The 22075-nt window shown below is 40.7% G+C and overlaps 1 protein-coding gene across 1 annotated transcript in view; it reads right to left on the bottom strand.

Moving 5' to 3' along the window:
* The window catches only part of LOC122811733 (CAP-Gly domain-containing linker protein 4-like), a 1328591-nt gene that overhangs the window by 1214359 nt on the left and 92157 nt on the right, over positions 1–22075 (bottom strand). The window contains exon 3 of the mRNA XM_044083780.1: positions 21611–21710. Coding sequence (XP_043939715.1) covers positions 21611–21710 — 100 coding nt within the window. The remainder of the gene's footprint in view (positions 1–21610; positions 21711–22075) is intronic.

Raw genomic sequence — 22075 nt, 5'->3', positions numbered from 1 at the left:
AAATATAATTTGTATTCAATGTAATTACTATGTTCTAATGAAGCCCACTGTGGTATGGCTGAAAGCGCTTAATGTTTAAGTGTGTATACAGCACATGGTTTTAATTGCTGTTGTGGAATAAATATATTCTTTTACGAATCAGAGGTGGTCATACACTCATTGGTGATTCTGTGGCAGTTACATCTTACAACAAAGGGGTTTACATTCAGTTTGCTAAGTGTTCTGGTAATGCCTGAATGTGGGATTGTGTTGAAAGTTTTTGTCAAGTCAGGGTATGCTCTGTTTACAGATTTGCCCTCATCAATGGACCTGGTCACATTTTCAAAAAAATTCACCATGTTTAACAGGAAGGATCTGCTGTTGATAATGCTGAATTGGGTAGTGTCCAGAGTCTGGAGGTTACCTATGTCTTTATTTATGAGGTCCATAATGGTATGTTCCATGGCCTCACAGACAAGGCTGGTCAGATTTATGGCTCTGTAACTACCCGGTTCTGTTGCTAGGCCACCTTTCTGGAGGGGAATAACTGTTGCTGTTCTCCATTTGGCAGGAAAAAAGCCTGTGATTAGGCTATGATTGAAAAGTGTACTTAGTGGTGATGCTAGTTCATGTTTTAGCCTGTTTAGAAGACAGAGTGGGATGTTTTCTGGTCTCGTAGAGGCTGTATTTTTTGCCTTGGACAAGGCTTTGAGGACCTACTTTTCAGATATGTAGGGTGGGGGGAGTTTGGGGGAAGGTCTGTGACTGCTCAAAGTTGCACTGAGTTACGAATCTGCCCTTGCTCTGCTGTTTTCCAAAAAACTGATGTGAGACTACAAATGATAAGTGCTTATTTTGAACTGTTTTCTGCACTTCTGATTAATTAAAACAATGTTTGATGCATATCTGTTTAAACTGTGCAACTGTTTTTAGGCTTAGTGAGTTCAATCCTTACCTCTGTTATGATCTTGTATCCCTACTCGCCCACCCAACTGTTGTTGTGGTCTTAAAGCTTGGTGGCTTTTGAGTTTCCTGCCTCTACTATAAATTTCATTGGATACTCCCCCCAGTCCCATTGCATCAGCTCATTCTACTGAATACAGTTAAATCAGTTGTGAAGGTCCACCCCTTTAGCCTCTTAACCTTGAATTATCTTCTGTCTCCTCACTTTCTACTTAAAAAATAAATAAATATTATGCCTCTTCCTACTTCATTTTGCGGCTTGTGCTTAGGGGTTCAACTGCATTTAGTTTGCCGCATTTATTACTGCTTGTCTGTAGCCTTATTAAATTGATGACAGTATTCTACCGAATTGATGATTTATTTGAATTCTTTTTGCTGTTGTGATTGTGAGCTAATTTATCACATTTGCACTGTTTTAACTGCATTTCATTACTGTTTAACTGTATTTCATGGCTATTTTCTGGAATTCATTATTGTTTAACTGCATTTTACTGCATTTCATTATTGTTTAACTGTATTTTTTCATACTGTCAGTTCTGATTTTGTGTGTAAGTGGTTAAACTGTGCTTTTTGTGAGTGTGTTCTTACCCTTAAATCGAGCAGCATCGTCTGGATACAGGTTTGCTGCATCCAGAGCTGTTTGTTTTTGCCTGCCGTGTTTCTGGCAGCCATCTTGTGTTTGCCTTCTGTGTTTCTGGCAGCCAACTTGTGTTGGTAAGGGCCTATCTCCTCTGCTAGTGAGAGTAGCAGGGCTGCCTGGACCTTGCCTGCCACAAGCTGATAAAGAAAGCAGGGACTAGTAGGATTGGCTACATTTCTATGTTGCTAGAATCTTCTATTGTTTTGTGTTTTTTAAATAAAACATCTGACCTGGTTTGGGCTTGTTTGCACATCATGCACTGCAGATGCACTATTTTTAACCTATTACAAAGTATTCCAGCTACAAATATTCCCTTAGTAGCACTTGTGTGATCTCCTAGGAGTACTCCTATTAGACCTTCTATCCTTTACCCCTTTAGCTCTCCCTGGCCTCTCTCCCTCAGATTCTGACAAATATGGATGGACAATTTCCTACAGTTTCTCCTGCCAGTCTGATATGAGCATCCTGAGACAGTGTAGCAACTGCCTCATGCATGTGGACAACTGGCTACTGCTACCACCTAGTAACACAATTTGTGAGAGATGCAGTTACATTAAGAACCTGGAGTCTATGCTCTCTCCCTCACAAGCCAGTATATCTGGCACTGAGAAGGTTGTCAACACAACCACCACTCACACCTACACAACACGCACCCACATATGTGGAGGCCCTCAGAAAAAACATACACAAACAAGAGACCTCCAAGGCAAAACCACACGTGAACTCCACTGCCCACCACACCACACCACACACCACAAATAGTCCATACACCTGTATCTCACAGACACTAAGATCTAAACATAAACCCGACATATTAGTCATAGGAGACCCCATTGTGAGACACACAGATGTGTCCCTTACCAGGCTGGATAAGGAGAAAGTCACAGTTAGGTGTTTGTCAGGTAGCATATCACCCATGCACTCAAGTTTCTCAACATCAGGTACTGTTATGTCTCTATCATAGTCCATGTTGGCATGAATGACTTGAGACATATCTCCCTGGACTATACGAAGTCAGACATGATCGAGCTCGCTGAATATTTGTTGCAGGCAGGTATGTTCCTAGCCTCAAGCAGCATTCTACCATCACCTAGAATGATGCCTCAATACAAGCAGAAAATGGTTACTTTAACAACTAGCTCAGTTTCTGGTATCATTCCAAGGAGATCCAGTATCTGACAGCCTGGGAAGACATGATCGACAGACCACGATGCTTTGCCAGAGATGGCCTGTATCTGTCTCCCATGGGTTGCAGGCTTCTGGAAAAGGCTCTTGCATCGCCCATAGTGCCTTTTTTGGGAAATGCCATAAGGTCAAAACTACCAACATGAAAATTTCATCAAAATGCAAACTAAAGGTCATGCTGTTAAACACTAGGAGTCTAAATTTGAAACTGCACTCATTGCAAGCATTCTTAACCCTGGAAGATGATAATATTTGCGCAGTCACAGAAACCTGGTTCAAAGCTGTTAAGAGCACCCCAGCCATACCAGGTTACTCATCCTATCATACATTCAGACCACAAACTGTGGGCAGCAAAACAAAAGGAGGTGGAGTTACAATATATATTAAAGACATACAGACCTCTAGGCTGGTCAAAGAGTATGACACACAGGAGAAACTCCAGGTACAGTTAACCATTGACAGCACCCCTATTCAAATCATAGCTAGCTACAAGCCCCCAAATTTGACTCGATGCCAATTCCACCTATCTGGGCCTCTTCAAATCTGTCAACATTCAACCCTTTACCCTGATCCTGTTTGACTTTAACTATCTAACTATAGATAAGAACTACTTATGCCAAAACACAAATGCTGAGAGATTCCTTGATTTCATCAATGCAAATGCTAGGACCAGCTGGTCGACACTCCCACAAGAGGTGATGATATCTTGGACTTGGTACTAACTGACATGAGTACCCATGGCAGCATCCCTACAGTGTCATCCTCACTGGTAAGATCCGACACCTCTCCCCTGCCACCCCCCCACCCCCCCACAGCTAGGGTCAAACAGAAAAATTCCTGCAAAGCTCATTGAAACCTCCTGAGGGAAGGTATAAACAGCTTCACAACCCCCTCCCCCTCCACAGGAACTGGCACATATGTCCAAACCTACACCAAAGTACTATACAAGCATTTATATAGCTGTGTGGAATCAGGAATACCCAAAAGGACAAAACCATCCTCCTTAAGGAAAAATAAACCTGTCTGGTGGACATCTGCAATAAAGTGTGTAATAAAAGGAAAAAAATGCTATCCAGGACCAAGAAGGAGCAGGTGCCTAATTGGAAGCAATCTCTCCTTAGCCTGAACAAGCAATTAAGAGCACTAGTGAAATCCTCCAAAGCAAACTTCGAGTCAAACTGGCCACATCTACTAAATACAATCATAAGGTCTTCTTCACATATGTCCACAATCTCAAAGGAAGCACTCAGATCTGCTCAGAACTGGTGGTCAAGGACACAGCGTACACAAGTGCTGTAGATATAGCCAACCTGCTGACAGACAGGTTCATTGAAAGCTTCCCTCCTCTGTCCCCTCGTGAGTAAACCTGCACCTGCCCTCCTTCCCTTATCTCTAGCAAGCAAGTCATCACTGCACTCTCAAAGAAAAAAAATACAGCCTCCATGCGACCCAATACTATCACAGGCTATGTCCTACATGAACTCAGGCAGGCACTTGCAGCACTATTAGGTACCTATTCAACCAAAGAGTGAGTACCGGCTTCATCCCAGCTGAGTGGAGGACAGCCACAGTCATCCCTCTGCACAACAGTGGAGTGTCCACTGATCCAGGAAATTATAGATACATCAGCCTAACTAGCATGATCTACAAGGCCATAGAAAGGATTATCATGGACCTCATTAACAAGGATATTGGCACTCTCCAACCACTCAATCCCACACAGTTTGGTTTCGTCAAGCGGAGGTCATGCCTGTTAAATTTGGTTGACTTCCTTGAGACAGTCACCAAAGCCATAGAGGAGGGGAAGATGGTGCACACCGCCTACCCTTGACCTGGCCAAAGCCTTTTATAGTATTCCCCACTCGGGTACAATAGATAAACTCTCTCAGTTAGGCATCAAGAAATATATTACCAGATGGGTAACAAACTGGCTCACTGAAAGAGCCCACCTAGTCAAAATTTATTTTATTTATTTTATTTTACATTTGTTAACTGGGATAGTCCAACTGGATACATGTCCATTTTCAGTGGAGGCCCAGGGAGAAAAGCTCCAAAGAGACAATGTACAAGACATACAGACAATGATTCAATCCAATCCATATTTCAACTAGGTACAATAAGAGTATCTAGTTGAGAACACATATTAAGTGTTATGCCATAGACAGATACAATGATCAATAGATTTATAAACAACAATAAATTATGCAAACTATCCCAAAAAATAACCTCATGCATTTGTTGTGGTGTGCTAAGCTTATGCAGGTGAATCAAGAGGCTATGTATTAAGGCAAGAGTTGCATTAGTATAGGAGTGGGACTGGAGTTAGTCTGGTGTGGAGCAGGGACATAGCCATTTGTTGTTCAGATAACTTTTGATATGCTTTTTAAATTTCGGTAGGGAAGATTCCAGGGTTATAGATGCAGGCAGGGAGTTCCAGATTTTGGACATATAAGAAGAGTAGAGGGAGTGACCAGCATGGTTGTGGGTTCTAGTAACTCTTAACAGTAACTTGTCTGTGGAGCGGAGTTGCCTAGGACAGGAGTATTGCTCGATTATGTTACTTAACGAAAGTGTTATATACAGTTGGGTGAGCAGCTTGAGAGTGATCAGTTGATTATCGATTAGCAAATTTGGCAGTTCAAGCCAGCCCAATTGTTTTAGGTTATGACAATGATGAGTTCTGAAGGAGCTGTTGTTAGCAAACTTGGCTATCTGATTGTAGCAGGTGGTCATTTTGCTGGTTTCTGTTTTGGATAGATTGGTCAAGATTGGTGATGCATACAGTAATGTTGAGTGAAGGTGGGTGCAAGCAATTGTGGATCTAGTGTTATGGGTCTGGCAGGATTTGTGTTTGTAGAGACTTCCTAGCTTTTTATGCATATTTTTAATAGCCAGATTAATGTGTATATCAAATTTTAACTTATCAATGGTAACGCCTAGTAGTTTTGTGTGGGATTCGAGTGAAATAAGGGTACCGTTTTTAAAGAGGATATTGAAGGTGGATGTAGGAGTGGTAGTTTGTGAGGGATGAAATAGCAGGAGCTTGGTTTTTTTGGGGTTAAGAATGAGGCCATTCTGAGTAAGCCAGTTTTCGACTGAGTGGAAATTATCCTGGGTTTTATTGTGTAGGTCTGCCAGGGTAGGGGCAGTGCATATAATAGTCGAATCATCTGCATATTGGATAAGGCTAGAACTATTTTCAGCCAAGTGGAGATTATTTGTGAAAATTGAGAACAGCGAGGAGCCCAGTATATATCCCTGAGGTACCCCAAGTGTGACAGGTAAGAGTGGAGACAGGTTATTGTGCCATTGTACTGCCTGTTGCCTATTACTGAGGTAGTTTTTGAACCAGGAGACTGATTGGTTGTCTAAGCCTAGATTTACAAGGTGGGAGATAAGTTTGCCATGGTTAACCATATCAAATGCTTTTGATAGGTCTAAGAAAAAGGCTGAGGAAAATTTACCATTGTTCCTGTTGTGGTTTATGGTATCTGAGAATGCTAACAGAGCTGTAGTTGTGCTATGACCTGGACGGAAACCGTGTTGTGTTTGAGATATGAGTTCTTGATTAATAAGGTGGGACATTAACGGATGGTGAATACATTTTTTCTAATATTTTAGCCAGTGGAGATAGGATTGCAATTGGTCTGTAGCTATATATGTCATAGGAACTGCCCCCTTTGTGAAGAGGTATAATGTAGGCAGTTTTCCAAATCAGGGGTACTGTGGCTTCAGAGATTGATCTGTTTATTAGTATAGAAACTGGTATAGCTATTTCAGCTGCTGCCAGTTTTAAGAATTCATTGGGGAGAGAATCTGCTCCTAGTGTTGTAGGTTTTAATTGGGATGGTAGTTTTCTTATGTAGAAGGTTGAGGTGGGTTGTAGCTTAAAAGTGGGACTGTTGTTAGATGTACGGTGGTCACTTGTATTGGTAGTGAGATGCTTTTGTGCTAGGGCAAGTACGGTTTCAGTAAAGAATGTATTGAATGATTCAGCCATGTTTTCTTTTGTTAAACCTGATGTTGAGGGTGGGGTAATGGTTTTACCAGGAAGTAGCAACTTGCTTAAACCTGTCCAGAATTTCTTAGGATTATTCATGTGTTGTTTTTGATGGGTAATAAAGTAATTTATTTTATCTTGCATAACTAGTTTCTTGGTTAGATTTCTAATCTGTTGGTAGGTTTGCTGTGTACTAGGAATTTTGTTGGACCTCCAGGCCATCCAGGCTCTGTTCCTTTCTGCTATTTTTTGCCTAGTTTTCCTAGTTAACCATGGAACTGTGTTAGCTTTAACTCTGTTTGTTCTTATGGGAGCATGCCTAAATAGGAGAAGTCACCTCAAGCAACAGACCCGTAATAAGCAGAGTACCCCAGGGATTGTTCTTGGGGCCTCTGTTGTTTGGGATATACTTTTCTGAGGTGCAGGCCAAAATCAGTGGGCTATGGATGACCAAGTTTGCAGATGACTGCAAAATGGGCGCTGTCATCAATTCCCCTAGCGATGTGGACATCCTCTAAGCGGGTCTCACACAAACAAATGACTGGTGCTATAAACATGGCCTCAAACTGCAACCCAAAAATGCATCATCATCCACTTTGGACAGAGTGACAACCCCACAAACTATCACATTAATAACATGGTCCTAAGCATTCAATCAGTCATGAGAGACTTGGGCACCCAGGTTGATAGCAAACTGACTTTTGACCACCAAATTGCCCCCATTGTACGGAAAGCTTTCTAAATGGCCCACTTCATTAGTAAGGGTATTTCATCCAGGGACAAAGAGGTCTTAACATCCCTGTATTCTTCCCTTATAAGGCCCATTATTGAGTACAATGCCCCTTTTGGCATGTACCTCACAAAGCACATGCAGCAGCTGAATATCTACAGAAGGTTCCTCACCAGGAGAATCCAGGGCCTCAAACATCTACACTACACAAACAGACCATACAAAGCAATCTCGGACCCCACCTTGATGGGACTGCTGCATATCCACAAATCAAGCTCTACTCAAGTAACCCACTCGTGTGACCTCAATGTGGTCAGTAACATCAATAGGACTTGTTGGTGGGACAGATTTGTGTCCCAGAGCCTCCCCATTTTGTGGAATAGACTCCCTCTCCATATTAAGCAGAGTACCTCATTAACCCTTTTTATGTTCAACCTCGATAACTGGATGGGGAACGGAATACACCCCCTGGGATTTCACCTGTGCCCCTGCTGGACAGGGACATTGGGTGCTGACTTGTAGGAACATGGGCTAAATTCTTGACTAGGCTTGTAAGGGCCTCAGGGCCAATAACCTAGTAACTTCTATGATCTTATGATACGTTAGGAGGGGATAAGTGAGTGAAATTTTCACCAAACCTATCTGCAAGCAGGTTTGCTACCTCTGTGGGGCCAGTGTGCATGAAGCAGTTGGTCACTAGCTCTGCACATGCTTGGGTCCTAGTTTTTAGGCTATGTACGTAGCTGTAAAAGGTGGTATGGCTATCCTAGGCTGTACTTGTTAAGTTTCTCTCAAAGGAGCCCTTGCAGGATTTGACAAGTTGTCTTATTTGCCTGTTGAGGCATAGGAGGGTGCTTTTCCATTGTTGGGACCTTGCCTTTGTTTTGTTGGACAGCAACTTTTTGCGTTTATTGTAATGTTTGTTGATGCTGGATGTCCACCATGGCAGCTTGTTTTTACTTGGGGCTCTGGCTTTGATTCTTTCTGGTACAGATGAGTTTAAACATTTGTGCAAGTGATTGTACAAGGATTAGTGTAAGCTTTGGCGTAGCTACTTCCAGCTTGGAGTGGGGCTTGGAATGCAATTATACCTTCACCTAGTAGGGTATTGTTTGCTTTGGTGAAGAATTTTAGTCTGATTTCACCTCTTAATGAGTTCTGGTGTTAGTGTCAGCTCAAAGATGACTCATTTCTGGTCAGTTTTAACTAATGAGGGTCTGACAGTTGTGGCAGTGCATCTGTTTGACATGTTGGTGAGGGCCAGATCTAGAATGGTTGTTCCTCTTATCAGAGTATGGACAATTTGTTCCAGGGCATTTGATTTAACAAAGTCAAGAAACTTTTGTGATAGCGTGTTAGGACTAGCATCGGTTTCCCAGTTGATGGTGGGATAAATGAAATCCCCCATAACCAGTGTGCTTGGCAAAATTTACATTATCTCCAGTTTGGTCAAGTAGACTTCATGGGCACCGTGACCCATAGAGGAGGATCTATAACTGGCTATGAGTTGAATGGAGGGTCTTACCACCCATTACCAGGACTTGGAGTAACTCCATGGACTTGTCCAATCTAACTAGACAGGAGGTTAATTTATCTCTAATATAGATTAAAACATCTCCTTTGGTTTCCACATGTTCATTTTGCAGTCTAAAGGTGTGGAAGGCATTGTAGCCTTGCAAGGCTGTTGTACTCTCTGAGGCCTTGAGTCAGATTTATGTGACTGGCCCTCTTCAAAAGGAACCTTGACGAGTGGATGGGAGGTAGGAAATTCACCCTAGGGATCACATCAGTCACCCTGCTAGACAGGAGTCCAGAGAAGTAAATATTGTGGGAAATATCCAGGGAATTGTTATGGCTAGACTTGTATAGGCCCTAAGGCCGATAGCCTAGTACCAACCTATGAACTGCACAGACATCTACATCTTCTAGTGTTCAAAGTTCTTCCAGGGAATGCAGTTTTTGGTTTAAGCTCCTGGCATTTAGCAGCATGACCTTTATTTTGTTCTGATTTGTTAACTTTACATTGGTAATGTTGTTTTTGAGTCCTTGCCTAAAAAGGCACTATGGGGGAGGCAAGATCCTCTGCCAGCAGCCAAAAGCCTAGCAGCGCCAGGTGCAAACCATCTCTGGCAAAGCATTAAGGTTTGTCGAACATGGCTTCCAAAGCTGAGAGGAACTGGATCCCCTTGGAATGACATCAAAAACTAAGCCAATTATTGAAATCCATTATTTTCTGTTTAGACTGTGGCATCATTCTCAGTGAGGGCAGTATGCTGCTCAAGGCTAGGGACATACATGCCTGGGACACACAGAGAGCTCAATCATGTCTCTCTTCATATAGTCCAGTGAGGTACATCTCAAGTTGTTCACATCAACATGAACTATGACAGAGTCATAATGGTACTTGTTGCAGAAAGACCTTAGTGCATGCATGATCTGACGAATCCTAGCATCAGACAGGGAGCGGACCATGACTTTCTCTTTGTCCGACCTGGTGAGTGGGGCATCCATGTGACTCACTATTAAGTCTTCAATGACAAGAAAATTTGGTTTTTGAGTGTTATGTCTTACAAGTTTGGTGGGTGAGACACTGGCATTGCTATGCATCATGGGTGCAGTAGGGATTGTGTTAGTTGTAGCAGTTTTGTGTTTTGGAGGTCTCTGGTGTTTTTTTTTTTTTGAGAGAACCTCCGCATATATAGATTTTCATGTTTGATGTGTACTGTGTGTATGAGTAGTGGTACTATGTGCATATGTAGTGGTAGGTCAGTTGATAACCTTTTCTATGTTACTGTTTTGAGTGTGATAGAGCATGGATTCAAGATTCTTGCTGTAGGTACATCTCTTGCACTCTTTACTAAAGTGAGTTTTTAGTAGAGAGTTGTACATGAATCAACTGCTGTACTGCCTCAAAAGAATCAAGTCAAGAAGGTTGTGTACCTATACTTTCACACCTTTGGTAATATAAACTTTCATCTAATTATGATTTCCAGCTGATTTTGATGCAGGACCTTCTGGCAGTGCAGAAATTATCTGAAATTCTCATGACATTGTTTTCAGCCTCTGAAGCCTTAAAACATGTAACAACGTTGCCATTACTCACCATAGCAACAGATCTTGTCTGTTAGTCTGAAAGGTAAAGAGACAGCATGGAATTTCATGGTATAAAAAGGTCACATTCAAACAAATGCAGTGATACCTCATAATAAGAATTTCTCCATGGTATCAGAACACTACATTTTACTCTACATGATACCGCATTCTCAGCTAACACTTCATAATTAAATCTATAGTGTCCTCAATAACTGAATCAGGGTTACAGTACAGAAGTGATGTAACACTTCGCTCACTGACTCAGGGTTACAGTGCAGAAGTGATGTAACACTTTGCTCACTGACTCAGGGTTACAGTACAGAAGTGATGTAACACTTTGCTCACTGACTCAGGGTTACAGTACAGAGGTGATGCAATGCTTTGCTCAATGAGTCAGGGTTACAGTGCAGAAGTGATGCATGCTTTGCTCACTGACTCAGGGTTACAGTGCAGAAGTGATGTAACACTTTGTTCACTGACTCAGGGTTACAGTGCAGAAGTAATTTAATACTTTCCTCACTGACTCAGGGTTACAGTGCAGAAGTGATGTAACACTTAGCTCACTGACTCAGGGTTACAGTACAGAAGTGATGCAATGCTTTGCTCAATGAGTCAGGGTTACAGTGCAGAAGTGATGCATGCTTTGCTCACTGACTCAGGGTTACAGTGCAGAAGTAATTTAATACTTTCCTCACTGACTCAGGGTTACAGTGCAGAAGTGATGTAACACTTAGCTCACTGACTCAGGGTTACAATACAAAACTGATGTAACACTATGCTCACTGACTGAGGTTCACAGTGCAGAAGTGATGTAAAACCTTGCTCACCCACTCAGAGTTACAGTGCAGAAGTGATATATCACTTTGCACGTGCTCACTTCTATTGTTGAAATGCATGACTTCAGTAGTTTGCCTGCCAGGCTTCATGAATGGCTATCACTATGGCTGAGAAACTACAACTGGATTTGAAACTGTATTATGATATGGTATACCCAAGTCCAGTACCATCACAGCTTTCTACTCCGCTAGTATGATTGAATTGTTTCAAACCGAATGCCAGATGTCACCATTTTCAGCTAATTTTTACATCCCGTTATCTCATGCCATGTTATACAGCAGACTGAAGAACTGCATTTTTCTCCATCATGCTGAACATCGACTTTTATTTTGTGGGAACCTCCATGATCATGTAGTGCAAATGGAGACCATTACTTTTGATAATCACATGTCTAGTAACACTGCAATGTGGTGCAGACTATCCCTGGCTTTAGTCTGCTTTGCAAAAATCTCACAGACTGAGCTAGCTAATTCTGGATGTGTCTAGTACTGTTTTATTTCTAAAACTTTTTATTACATAATTGATAAAAATATATGACTCTTCCTTGCTGCACCTTCTATTGAGTGTATAAGAAATTCCTAGTTAATGTTATTAAAGGCCTTCTGAATGCACATAAATACCACACTTGCATTCATTCCTTTTTCCTTCTTTGTCCATGTTACAAAATCCAGCAGCAAATGGCATTTGTCCAAAGATGACCTATTCTTCACCAACCTAGTTGCCCTTGTCACACTACCTTTGGTAGCATCCTTCATAATTAGAGGCAGAGACTCTAGCAAAAAATCCTTATATAAAAGTAGGCAGGTAGGTTGCATGGTGTTCTGTCTCCCTGACCTCTTTAAAAATATTAACGTGCCTTTCAAGCAGTTTTAAAACTTTCACCTTATAAAATCTGTGGCAGTCACAGCTGGGCCTCCCACCTTATTATTGATTGTAAACTGCTAATTTATCTTTCTCTTTTTGACAAAAAGACCATTTTTGCTCCACATTCTTTTTTTGTATAATGAGCTTCTTAGAACAAAACCACGTATGGAAGCCTTGTAAAACAATTATTATTTCCCCATTCTTCACACACTTTCTTCATCTTTCCTTCTTAAATGCCCTAAGAAAAGCCTTTTTCTAATGACATTTTGATTTCCAAGTGAAAAGTTTCATAGCCATTCCCAAAAGATCCATAAAAATACATCCCGTGCCTACACAGTTCTGTATCAGTCTACAGTGGGGAAAAGGGAAATCTCCCATTCCGTGCTTCTGCAGACACTGTGGAATGAGAGATTTCTCTGTTCCCTGATGTAGAGCAATCTCAAAGTTAGTATATTTAAGTTGCAGGAGTGCAGAGGGCTTGCCCCCCCCTACTGAATCCCTCATCTAAAACACTCACAGTCTATTTAACCCCACTTCAGATGTAAGAGTTTCTGAAAACTCAATCATATGGTCTCCACCATATGAGTTTCGAGATTTTGGAAACTCTATCAACTGAAGTGAACCCTCAGAAGGATGTTTATCCTTAATAGGAAGAAGTAGCTGGGAAAGTAGCTTTGCTGGAAAGGTGGAAAGGCTAAAGATCATGAAAACTTTGAACACTTTAAAACTCAACTCCATTGCCACCTCTCCCAAAATTGGAAATGCAGTTGCACTCTACCCACCTAAACTGCTAATGGCTCTACTACAAGTTAATCTACTCATAGGTTCATAGGTTCATACTAGGCTATCTGCCCTAGGGCATTTATAAGCCTAGCCAGAGTGTGTGTGGCTTTCACCACCCCTTGGAATGAGAATACTATGCCCATTTAGGGTTTAGTTTACTGTACCTCTGTCTAGTAGTGACACAGAAGTGACCCCCGGGGTAAACCTATGATCTCCCATCCACTCGTCAAGATTTCTCTTGAAGAGAGTCAGTGAGGGGCTCTGTCTAACATGGACTGGAATTCTGTTCCAGAATGTAGGGAGCCTCTGGGTTATGAATCTGTCCCTCCAGCACGTCCTATTTATTTCTGTGTCGAGGTTCAAATCCCTTACTCTCGTGGCTCTGGTGGATTTGGATTTTCTGAGGTGGAGCATGTCCATTAATTCCATATTGGACATGGCCTTATACGTCAGGCATAGATTGCCTCTGAGTAGGCGGTATGCGACTGAATAGAGCTAGAGTTTCTTCAGCCGGGCAGCATATGACATATGTTTGAGACCCTTGATCCTCTTGGTTAGGTACTTTTGGGGCCTTTCTAGCTGCTGCAGGTGTCGGGTAAGGTGCATCCCAAATGGGGCATTGTACTCAATTATGGGCCTGTTAAGGGAAGAGTATAGGGGAACAATGACCTCTCTTGATCTAGATGGGAATCCTTTCATGATAAGGTGGGTAATATAGAAGGTCTTCCTAACCACCTTGGCAATGTGAATGTCAAATAAGAGGTTACTGTCAGCTTGGGTCCCTAGGTCCCTGATTACTTCTTCCGTACTTAATGGATTACCACCTATGTGGTAATTTGTGGGTACCTTGTTTTTCCCAAAGGGTATGACTATACATTTTTTGGCGTTCAGTTTAAGGCCATGGCTCTGGCACCAGTTATCCATTTCTATGAGGCCTTTCTGAAGGATGCTTGTGTCCGCTGGAGTATCAATTATGGCGCCCAGTTTGCAGTCATCTGCGAACTTTGTCAGCCACAATCCTCCTATGTTTGCTTGCACCTTGGAAAAATAAATGCCGAACAAGAGGGGTCCCAGGACCGAGCCCTGTGGGACACCGCTTGTGACTGGCTTAGAATCTGACATGGCTCCAGCAATTCTGACCTTGTGGGTTCTGTCCTTGAGCCAGTTTGCAACCCATCTTATGACATATGGGTTTACATTTAAGCTGGTGAGCCTGTCTATGGTGCCCGAGTGGGGTATTGTGTCGAAGGCTTTTGCAAGATCAAGGTAGGCTGTGTGAACTGCCTTACCCTCATCAATGGCCTTAGTGACTGTTTCAAAAAGGTCAACCAGGTTCAAAAGGCAGGATCTGCACTTGACAAAGCCAAACTGGTTAGAATCCAGTGTCTGTAGGTCCCCAATGTCTTTGTTTATGAGTTCCATAATGATCCTCTCCATAGCTTTGCAGACCAGGCTCATCAAGCTTATGGGGCGGTAATTTCCAGGGTCCGTAGAAGCACCTCCTTTGTGGAGTGGGACCACTGTTGCTGTATGCCATTCCTTGGGTACATATCTTGTAGTAAGGCTAAGATTAAACAGCAGCCTTATGTGCGGGTTTAGTTCCTCTTGGAGTTCATGTAGCAAGCAAACCGGGACACCGTCTGGTCCCATTGATGCTGTGTTTTTAGCTTTGGGGAGAGCGGCTCTCACCTGGGCATCTGAGATGTCAGGGAGGCTACACTCTGCTGGGATAGAAATTTCTCCTTTTGGGGTGGAGGGGGGGGGATTTGCACTGAACCTGTCTGCCAGTATGTTGGCAATGTCTGTGGGTTCAGTGTATTTTTTTGTCATTTTGGACTAACTCTGAGCATATCTGGGAGTTTCCACCCAGGTTTCTAACATAACTAAAGAAGGCCTTGTGATTGTCTTTAGTGTCTTTTGCAATTTTTCTTTCAAAGTTTGCCTTGGATGATTTTATGAGTGATCGTAGTTTTTTGCTAGTACTGATCAGAGATGCCTTCCCTTTTGGGGATTTTGCTCTGTCATGTAGTAGCTTCCTCCTCCTGTTGTAAAGCTTGTTAATGGCTGGGGTCCACCAGACAGGACGCCTGCCTTTGGGGGAATGGGTCTTGGTTTTATTTGGGATTGCATGATCCATGCATTCTTGAAGGTGTCCGTAGAAAGCGTTTATAAAGGATTCAGTGGTGTGGGCTGTGGTTTCCACTGGCCCAGGGGCCTTGAAGGATACCACTTCAGTCTTAAGAAGTGTGAAGTCAGCTTTTGAGAAATTTTTCACAGTGGTCTTTTGTGCTGGGGGTGGGGGCGGGATGTGGATTTCCAGTGAGATTAATTTATGGTCTGATCTCACCAATGAGGGGTATACTTCCGGTGTGGAGCATTGTGTCCCCATGTTTGTGATGATCAGGTCTAGTATATTATCTCCTCTTGTGGGAGTGGTGACTAGTTGTTCCATCACATTTGAGTTTATGAATTCTAGGAACCTTTGGGCTAGGGTGTTGGGGCTTGAGTAATGCTCCAAGTCTATGTTTGGGTAGTTGAAGTCTCCTAATATGATGGTATTTGGAGAGACATTCATACTCTCCAGTGTCTTCAGGAAGGTGGAGTGGGGTTCCTGAGTTTTAGAGGGTGGTCTGTAGCATGCTACAAACTGTAGGGCAGTTTTGCCTACGGTTAGTTGCACATGGATGGTCTCCGGTGCTTCGTGCGTTGCCACTAACCTGGAGGTACTCCATACTGATTACCTAAAACAGCAGCCTCAGTCTGAATATAACATAATTTAACATCTATATCTTGAATGTATATATTGTAAATAGTTTACTATCTGTCTTCTCTCTCCCCCATCTGGGAATGATTCTCTCTACTGCCAACGCATCAATTTTGATGCTATTTAACAAAGAACATCAACGCGTCTGTATCCTAAACTGTAATGTATGCACTCCACTTTTTTCTGTTTCCCAACTGCCTCTCTCTATACATTAATATCTTGAATCTATGCATTTTAAATAATGTACTTTCCACCTTTATTCATCCCTTTTCTAGAAAATTGTATTTACAAATGTTAGTTTTTATAACTATGTTCAGATGATTTACAATTGTTATTGTATAACCATGCACACATGATCTACTTCCTCTTTGCAACTAACCTCTGTACAACTTGTCTCTAATGAAGTATGTTATGTATGAGAGTTATGTATGTAATGTATGTTCCTCTATTTTATGATTATACTTTACTAAGTTTTACTATGTAATATTACTTTTTGCTTATTTCTACTGAGTATTATGGAGCTTTTCTTCCCGGGCCTCCACTGAAAATGGGCTCTATGAGCCCAGTGGACCTCCCCGGTCATCAAACTGGAAATAAATAAAATAAATAATATATCCTGCCTGCACGATTTTTAGACCAACTACTAGCATTTCGTAAGCACCTGGAGTCAGGCATTGATCCAGGTTGGATTCAAAGGCCTTGTTTGATCTAGCCATGTAAGGAAGGAGGGAGGAGGGTCTGAGGGAGACAGGTGAACAAGGAATTTGGGGGGGTTGCTAAGGGTACAAGGAATGTGGGAGGAATTTGCCACACTATTAAAAGATGGAAAATCTGGAATAAATTTCAACGATTAAATGGTGGGGTTATGTTGCTGTAAAAGATAAAACATAATAGGAAGTAAATAATTGGGAGGGAGGGATTTTGAGGTTTTGTGTAGTAGCAGCATGGTACTAAAGGGGAGAAAGGGAGGAGTGGCAGTTTTAGTTGAAGGATCCTGCAGGCAAGAAAGATGGCCCAAAAAGAAAGTGAGCATGGTAGCTGGGTGATTGGAGGGTTAGTTGCTAGAGAGTAAGAATGGAAGGTAGGGGCAATTTACAGTCCTAATACAGACTCTCCTAACTTTTGTCTCACTTTTTATGATTAATGGATGGATAACCTTCCCTACTGTTATTGAAAAGTTACTTGTGTGGATTTCAACTTAGTTGTATACTGGAAGATAGGTAGAAATTTGGATGCAAGAAAAGGTAACACAAAGCAATTGGACAGGTGAAATTATTTGTTGCACTCAGGGCATCCCACAGGGCTCTGTCTCAGGCACATATTTGTTTAGATTGTATTATTTAGATCAATCTTTTTCCTCTGAGGTGTTCTACTGTCTGTATGAAGATGACCTGAAATTAGGTAAACCGATTACATGTGTAACAGATAGTGCATGTCTATAAAAGAACTTGACTAAATTGACCATTTAGGCTCAGGAAAATATGTTGATAAGTATATCACAAACTAAGCATATGACATTTGGGAGACATAAATTGCAAGGTGAATATTTAATATAGTATACAGTGACTGAAACTGTAAATTCACTTAAGGACCTGGGGATATGATTAGATTCAGCTTTAAGTTTTTCTAATCATATCAAATTGGTTAATGCTTATTATAGAAATATAGGTTGTATAAAGTCTAAGAAATCAGAAATTATGAAATCATTGTTTGTTAGTTATATTCGACCAAAACTTGAGTATGGAATTTTTTATTTATTTATTTTTATTTTACATTTGTTAACCGGGCTAGTCTAACTGGATATATTTCCATTTTCAGTAGAGGCCCGGGGAGAAAAGCTCCACATAGAGATAAACACAGTTACATAGTATGCAAAAATGAGCTGAAATAAAAAGGAGGTGGGAATAGACAAATATACAGGATAACATCATAGGATTCAACATTCACATAACATCATAGGATTCATCATTCACACACAAAAAAAATAAAAAATGGAAACTTATTTCACATTATTTTATAGGAAGGTTATAAAAAGAAAGTAAAAGAGAAAAAATATTCAAAATGAAAAGAGTGAGTAGATCAGTTAAATTTATACTGTCAGTAAAAAGAAATGAACCTAAAGGAGGAGAAGGATAATAGAGAGGTAGCTCTTATAAAGTGATGGTAGTAAAGCTTGGACATAAAAAGAAGGAAGAAGGAGAGGGAGAGGGAGGAGTAGAGGAAAATTGTGGGAGATTTAGTCGGGGTTACTGCAGGGACATAACCAGTGATTTTTAAGGTAAGTTCTAAGTTTTTGTTTGAACAGAACAGGAGTTGGAATAGAAGTAAGTTCAGTAGGAAGTTGATTCCAGTGTTTACCAATGGCGTTAGAGAAAAGGGAGTCACCAGCAAGGTTGTTGGATTTAGTTAAAGTTACTAGGAGTTTGCTAGAGGAGCAAAGTGAGTTCAGGTTAGAGTAAGGGGTAAAAAGTTTGGAAAGTGCAGGAGTGTTATTAGGTTGATAGAAAGCTCTTTGGACAAAGGAAAGTTGGGAAAGAAGCAACATATTTTCTAATTCCAGCCAGTGAAGTTGCTGAAGGTTCAGACAGTGGTGAGTTCTGAATTGATTGCCAGTCACAAATCTAGCAATACTATTATATGTGTTAGCCAGTTTAGAGAGATTGTTTTTCTTCAGGTTAGTGTAAATTGGTGAGGCATAGAGAAGAGTTGAAATAAGGTGAGAGTGGGCAAGAGTAGCTTTGGCTGTCGGGGTTAAGAATGTTCTAATTCTGTAAAGGGAGCCCAATTTTCTGTTTACAGTTTTAATGGTATTATTGATGTGACAATCATAGATAAGGTTGTTGTCAATCATGACACCTAGCAGTTTGGTAGTGGAGTCAGCTGATATGAGGGTGCCATTAATAGATGAGATAGAGAAATCTAATGTGGGGACCTAGTAGTAGGTTTAAAGAGGAGGAGTTTTGTTTTTTTAGCATTTAAAAGTAGGCAGCATTTTAAGAACCATGCTTCTACTGTGTGGAATACATTTTGAGTAATAGTTTGAAGCTCTGGAATGGTTTTAGCTGAGCAAATAAGAGTGGAGTCATCAGCATATTGTATGCATGTAGCTTGGGGAATAGCTGCTTGTAGGTCATTTATAAAAAGGGAGAATAGGAGAGGTCCAAGAATAGAGCCTTGTGGGACACCAAGAGAAATTGGGAGGAGAGAGGAGAGTTTGTTATCCCAGAGGACTGCCTGTTTCCTGTTAGTGAGATAGGAAGTAAACCATAGGATAGCCTTTGGTTCTAAAGCAAGAGATTCTAAGATTTTTATGAGGAGGGGGTGGTTAACCATGTCAAAGGCTTTGGACAGGTCAATAAAGAGTGCAGAAGAAAGAATATTATTATTGCGGTTTGTGTTTATGAAGTCAGTAAAGGAATAACAATATGGAACCCTTAAAAGAAAACCAGCATGAGTAAACTGGAAAGAGTACAGAGGAAATATGGAAGTGAAACTTTAAGTTATTATGAAAGATTGAGTTATCTGAACTTGTACAGTATCTCATATAGATATTTAAGAGAACACCTTTTTTAGGTATACAGGGCATTTAGAAACAATTACCTCGGGGAATGTTTTGGGTTATCAAAATGTAGTAGAGAGTCATCAGACAACCTATGTAGGAGATTCTATAGGAATGAAAAGTGTACTAACTGTTTTTCTGAGAGAACAGCTGATGCATGGAATAGACTGCTTATTCTAATTACCCCATTTGATAAACAAGCCTGTGGTATCATCTCTGTACTAAAAATGCACAGTTGTAGTCCATCTGTAAGGGTATGAAGTGGATGAAAGTCAGAATTACCAAGCATATACATACAATTATTGGTGCTCACACTTTGCACCCTTCAATACCTCTAATGTTTATAGGGTAGATATGACTTAACTTGTTTTGTAGTAGAGAGGTTTTGTAGGCATGCTCAATGGCAAGCTTACTCCTATGGACCATGTGTTTTCCGATGTCAAATATTATTGGTAAGACCTATGGAATATAGCCTTGATAAAATGCTTTCTACTGCCTGAATACCCTGATTTGATCATTGAAACTGTGATTTCCTCTTGTATTTCCCCTTACCTGGAGCTCCCTGACACAAATTTTATTTACTTATTTACCATTTGTTTACTGGGAAAGCCGATTTGGAATGAAGTTAATTTTCAGCAGAGACCTGGAGAAATGCTCCAGATTGCATGTCTTTGTAACTTGGGAGGAAACCAGAGCACCCAGAGGAAACCAACATGAATGCAGGGAGGACATGCAGACTCTGCACAGAAGGCTCCCCAGCTGAGAATCGAACTGGGGAAACTCTTGCTCTAAGGTGACAATTCTACCACTGCACCAATGTGCCATCCAAATGGGTTGATGCTATCTCAGAACTCTGTTGCCTGACTATTAAGTTGCATCCCATGTAAACAAAATATGACTGCAGCTTTCTAGAGTGTGTGCTGATCATCTGCCTGATCATAGATTATAAAGATTCTTGTTTTAGTGAGCCTTAACCTGCATGACTTTGTTGCCCATTGTCTCATATTGACCACTCAACATCTTCGTTGAATCTGTTAGGATGCAATCTTTGGAATTTTGTACCTTAGCGCTTTAGGGTGTCCTACAATAGGTAGTTTCCAGAGGTCTGCAGATAACTACTTTGTTTCAACTACATTTTAATTGTAAATAGCATTTTCATTTTAATATCTACTTTATGAGGATATAAGGTATTTTTGAGCCTAATTCTTTGTCTGTGTGCATTTTTTTACCTTGCTGTTATTATGTTGCACTTAGTGAAAAGTACCCGAAATAAATATTTGAATTTGAACTAAGAATCTATTTATGCAAAGCTTAGAAAAGTACACACACACACACACACACACACACACACACACACACACACACACACACACACACACACACACACACACACACACACACAGATGCATGCTTATGTACACATATGCACACACTTACTCACACCCACATATACATACAGTCTTTATTTGTACAATTTTTTCCTGCTTGTCTGCATTGTCACCATAATTATGAATGCTTGAATAGGTTGAATCTTCCCTGCCATGCAGTAATCCTGGATCTTAACTAATTTCTGTCTGTCGGTGTTGTGGCGAGTGAAGGTCACAGCCTACCCTACACTAGCAGTTTTGCAAAACATTATTTTGCCATCCATTATCTACAGTTCAGTTTGATGTATATTTCTCTGTATTTTGTACCTAACTGCTGATAGCATGTTTTTCCTACTTGTTTGCCTGTCTGCCCCAGTTCTTGTATGAAAGATTTGGTACTTCCTTTAATCGTTTTTATTTTTCCTTCTTTTCATGCTTATCTTTTTTTCTTCTTTATTTTGTATGATTGCAATACTCCACTGCACATTTGTTTATTTTATGTCACACAGATCATAAAAAAGTGCTCTATGATTTTAGAAGAATGGGCCATTTATCAGATACAAATTAGTTATTTTGCCAGAATGGATTACAGTGAAACACAGATGATAAAAATAAAATATGACACAAAGATGAGTTGCTCTGAAAGTAATTACAAATACAAGGATATTAACTTGGGAAAATTAATTTAGTCCACTTATATAGTTGAAACTGTTGATCTGTCTTCTAAGGCTCATTTGTTGTGCTCAACTTCCTGGATGTAATGAATGACTTATTTACTCTACTGGATGTTTTTTCTCTTTTCATGTCACACTTCATGGTATCTAAAATCTGTAAACATACGCTTACCTGTCCAGTCTTGTTGCAGGTCAGAGTGTTTTCCACTTGCACATGCTTGCTCCCCCGCATTGTTAGTACTTGTCACTTTTAATGCAATAGATGTGCCAGCCTACAAACAAAACACATCAGGAGTCTTTATCAGCTTGTGGATGACTAGCTCTTTTTGCACAACACTGCTTATATCAATAATCAATCAAGAAAAAAACATGGAAAAAATGTTATTCATTATGCAGTTCATTGCTGTTGCAAGGTGTAGTGACTTAAGATTTGATTTGTTGTTTAGCAGTACTGATATCTGAAACATGCTCACTTTGTCCAGCCAAGCAAGTATTTCATGGGACTTTTTGTCAAAAATATTAGATATAATTATATAGTAGTGCATGGCGCATGGTGATCACCCTCTGATATATCTGATAAGTGTTACTATAATATGACACCCGACCTTAACAAATAAAGTAACCCTACTTAACTTCT

Source organism: Protopterus annectens, chromosome 1.part1, assembly GCF_019279795.1.
Source record: "Protopterus annectens isolate FY-2018-M chromosome 1.part1, PAN1.0, whole genome shotgun sequence".
NCBI classification, from domain to species: domain Eukaryota; kingdom Metazoa; phylum Chordata; order Ceratodontiformes; family Protopteridae; genus Protopterus; species Protopterus annectens.
This window is presented reverse-complemented; position numbering and strand designations above follow the sequence as displayed.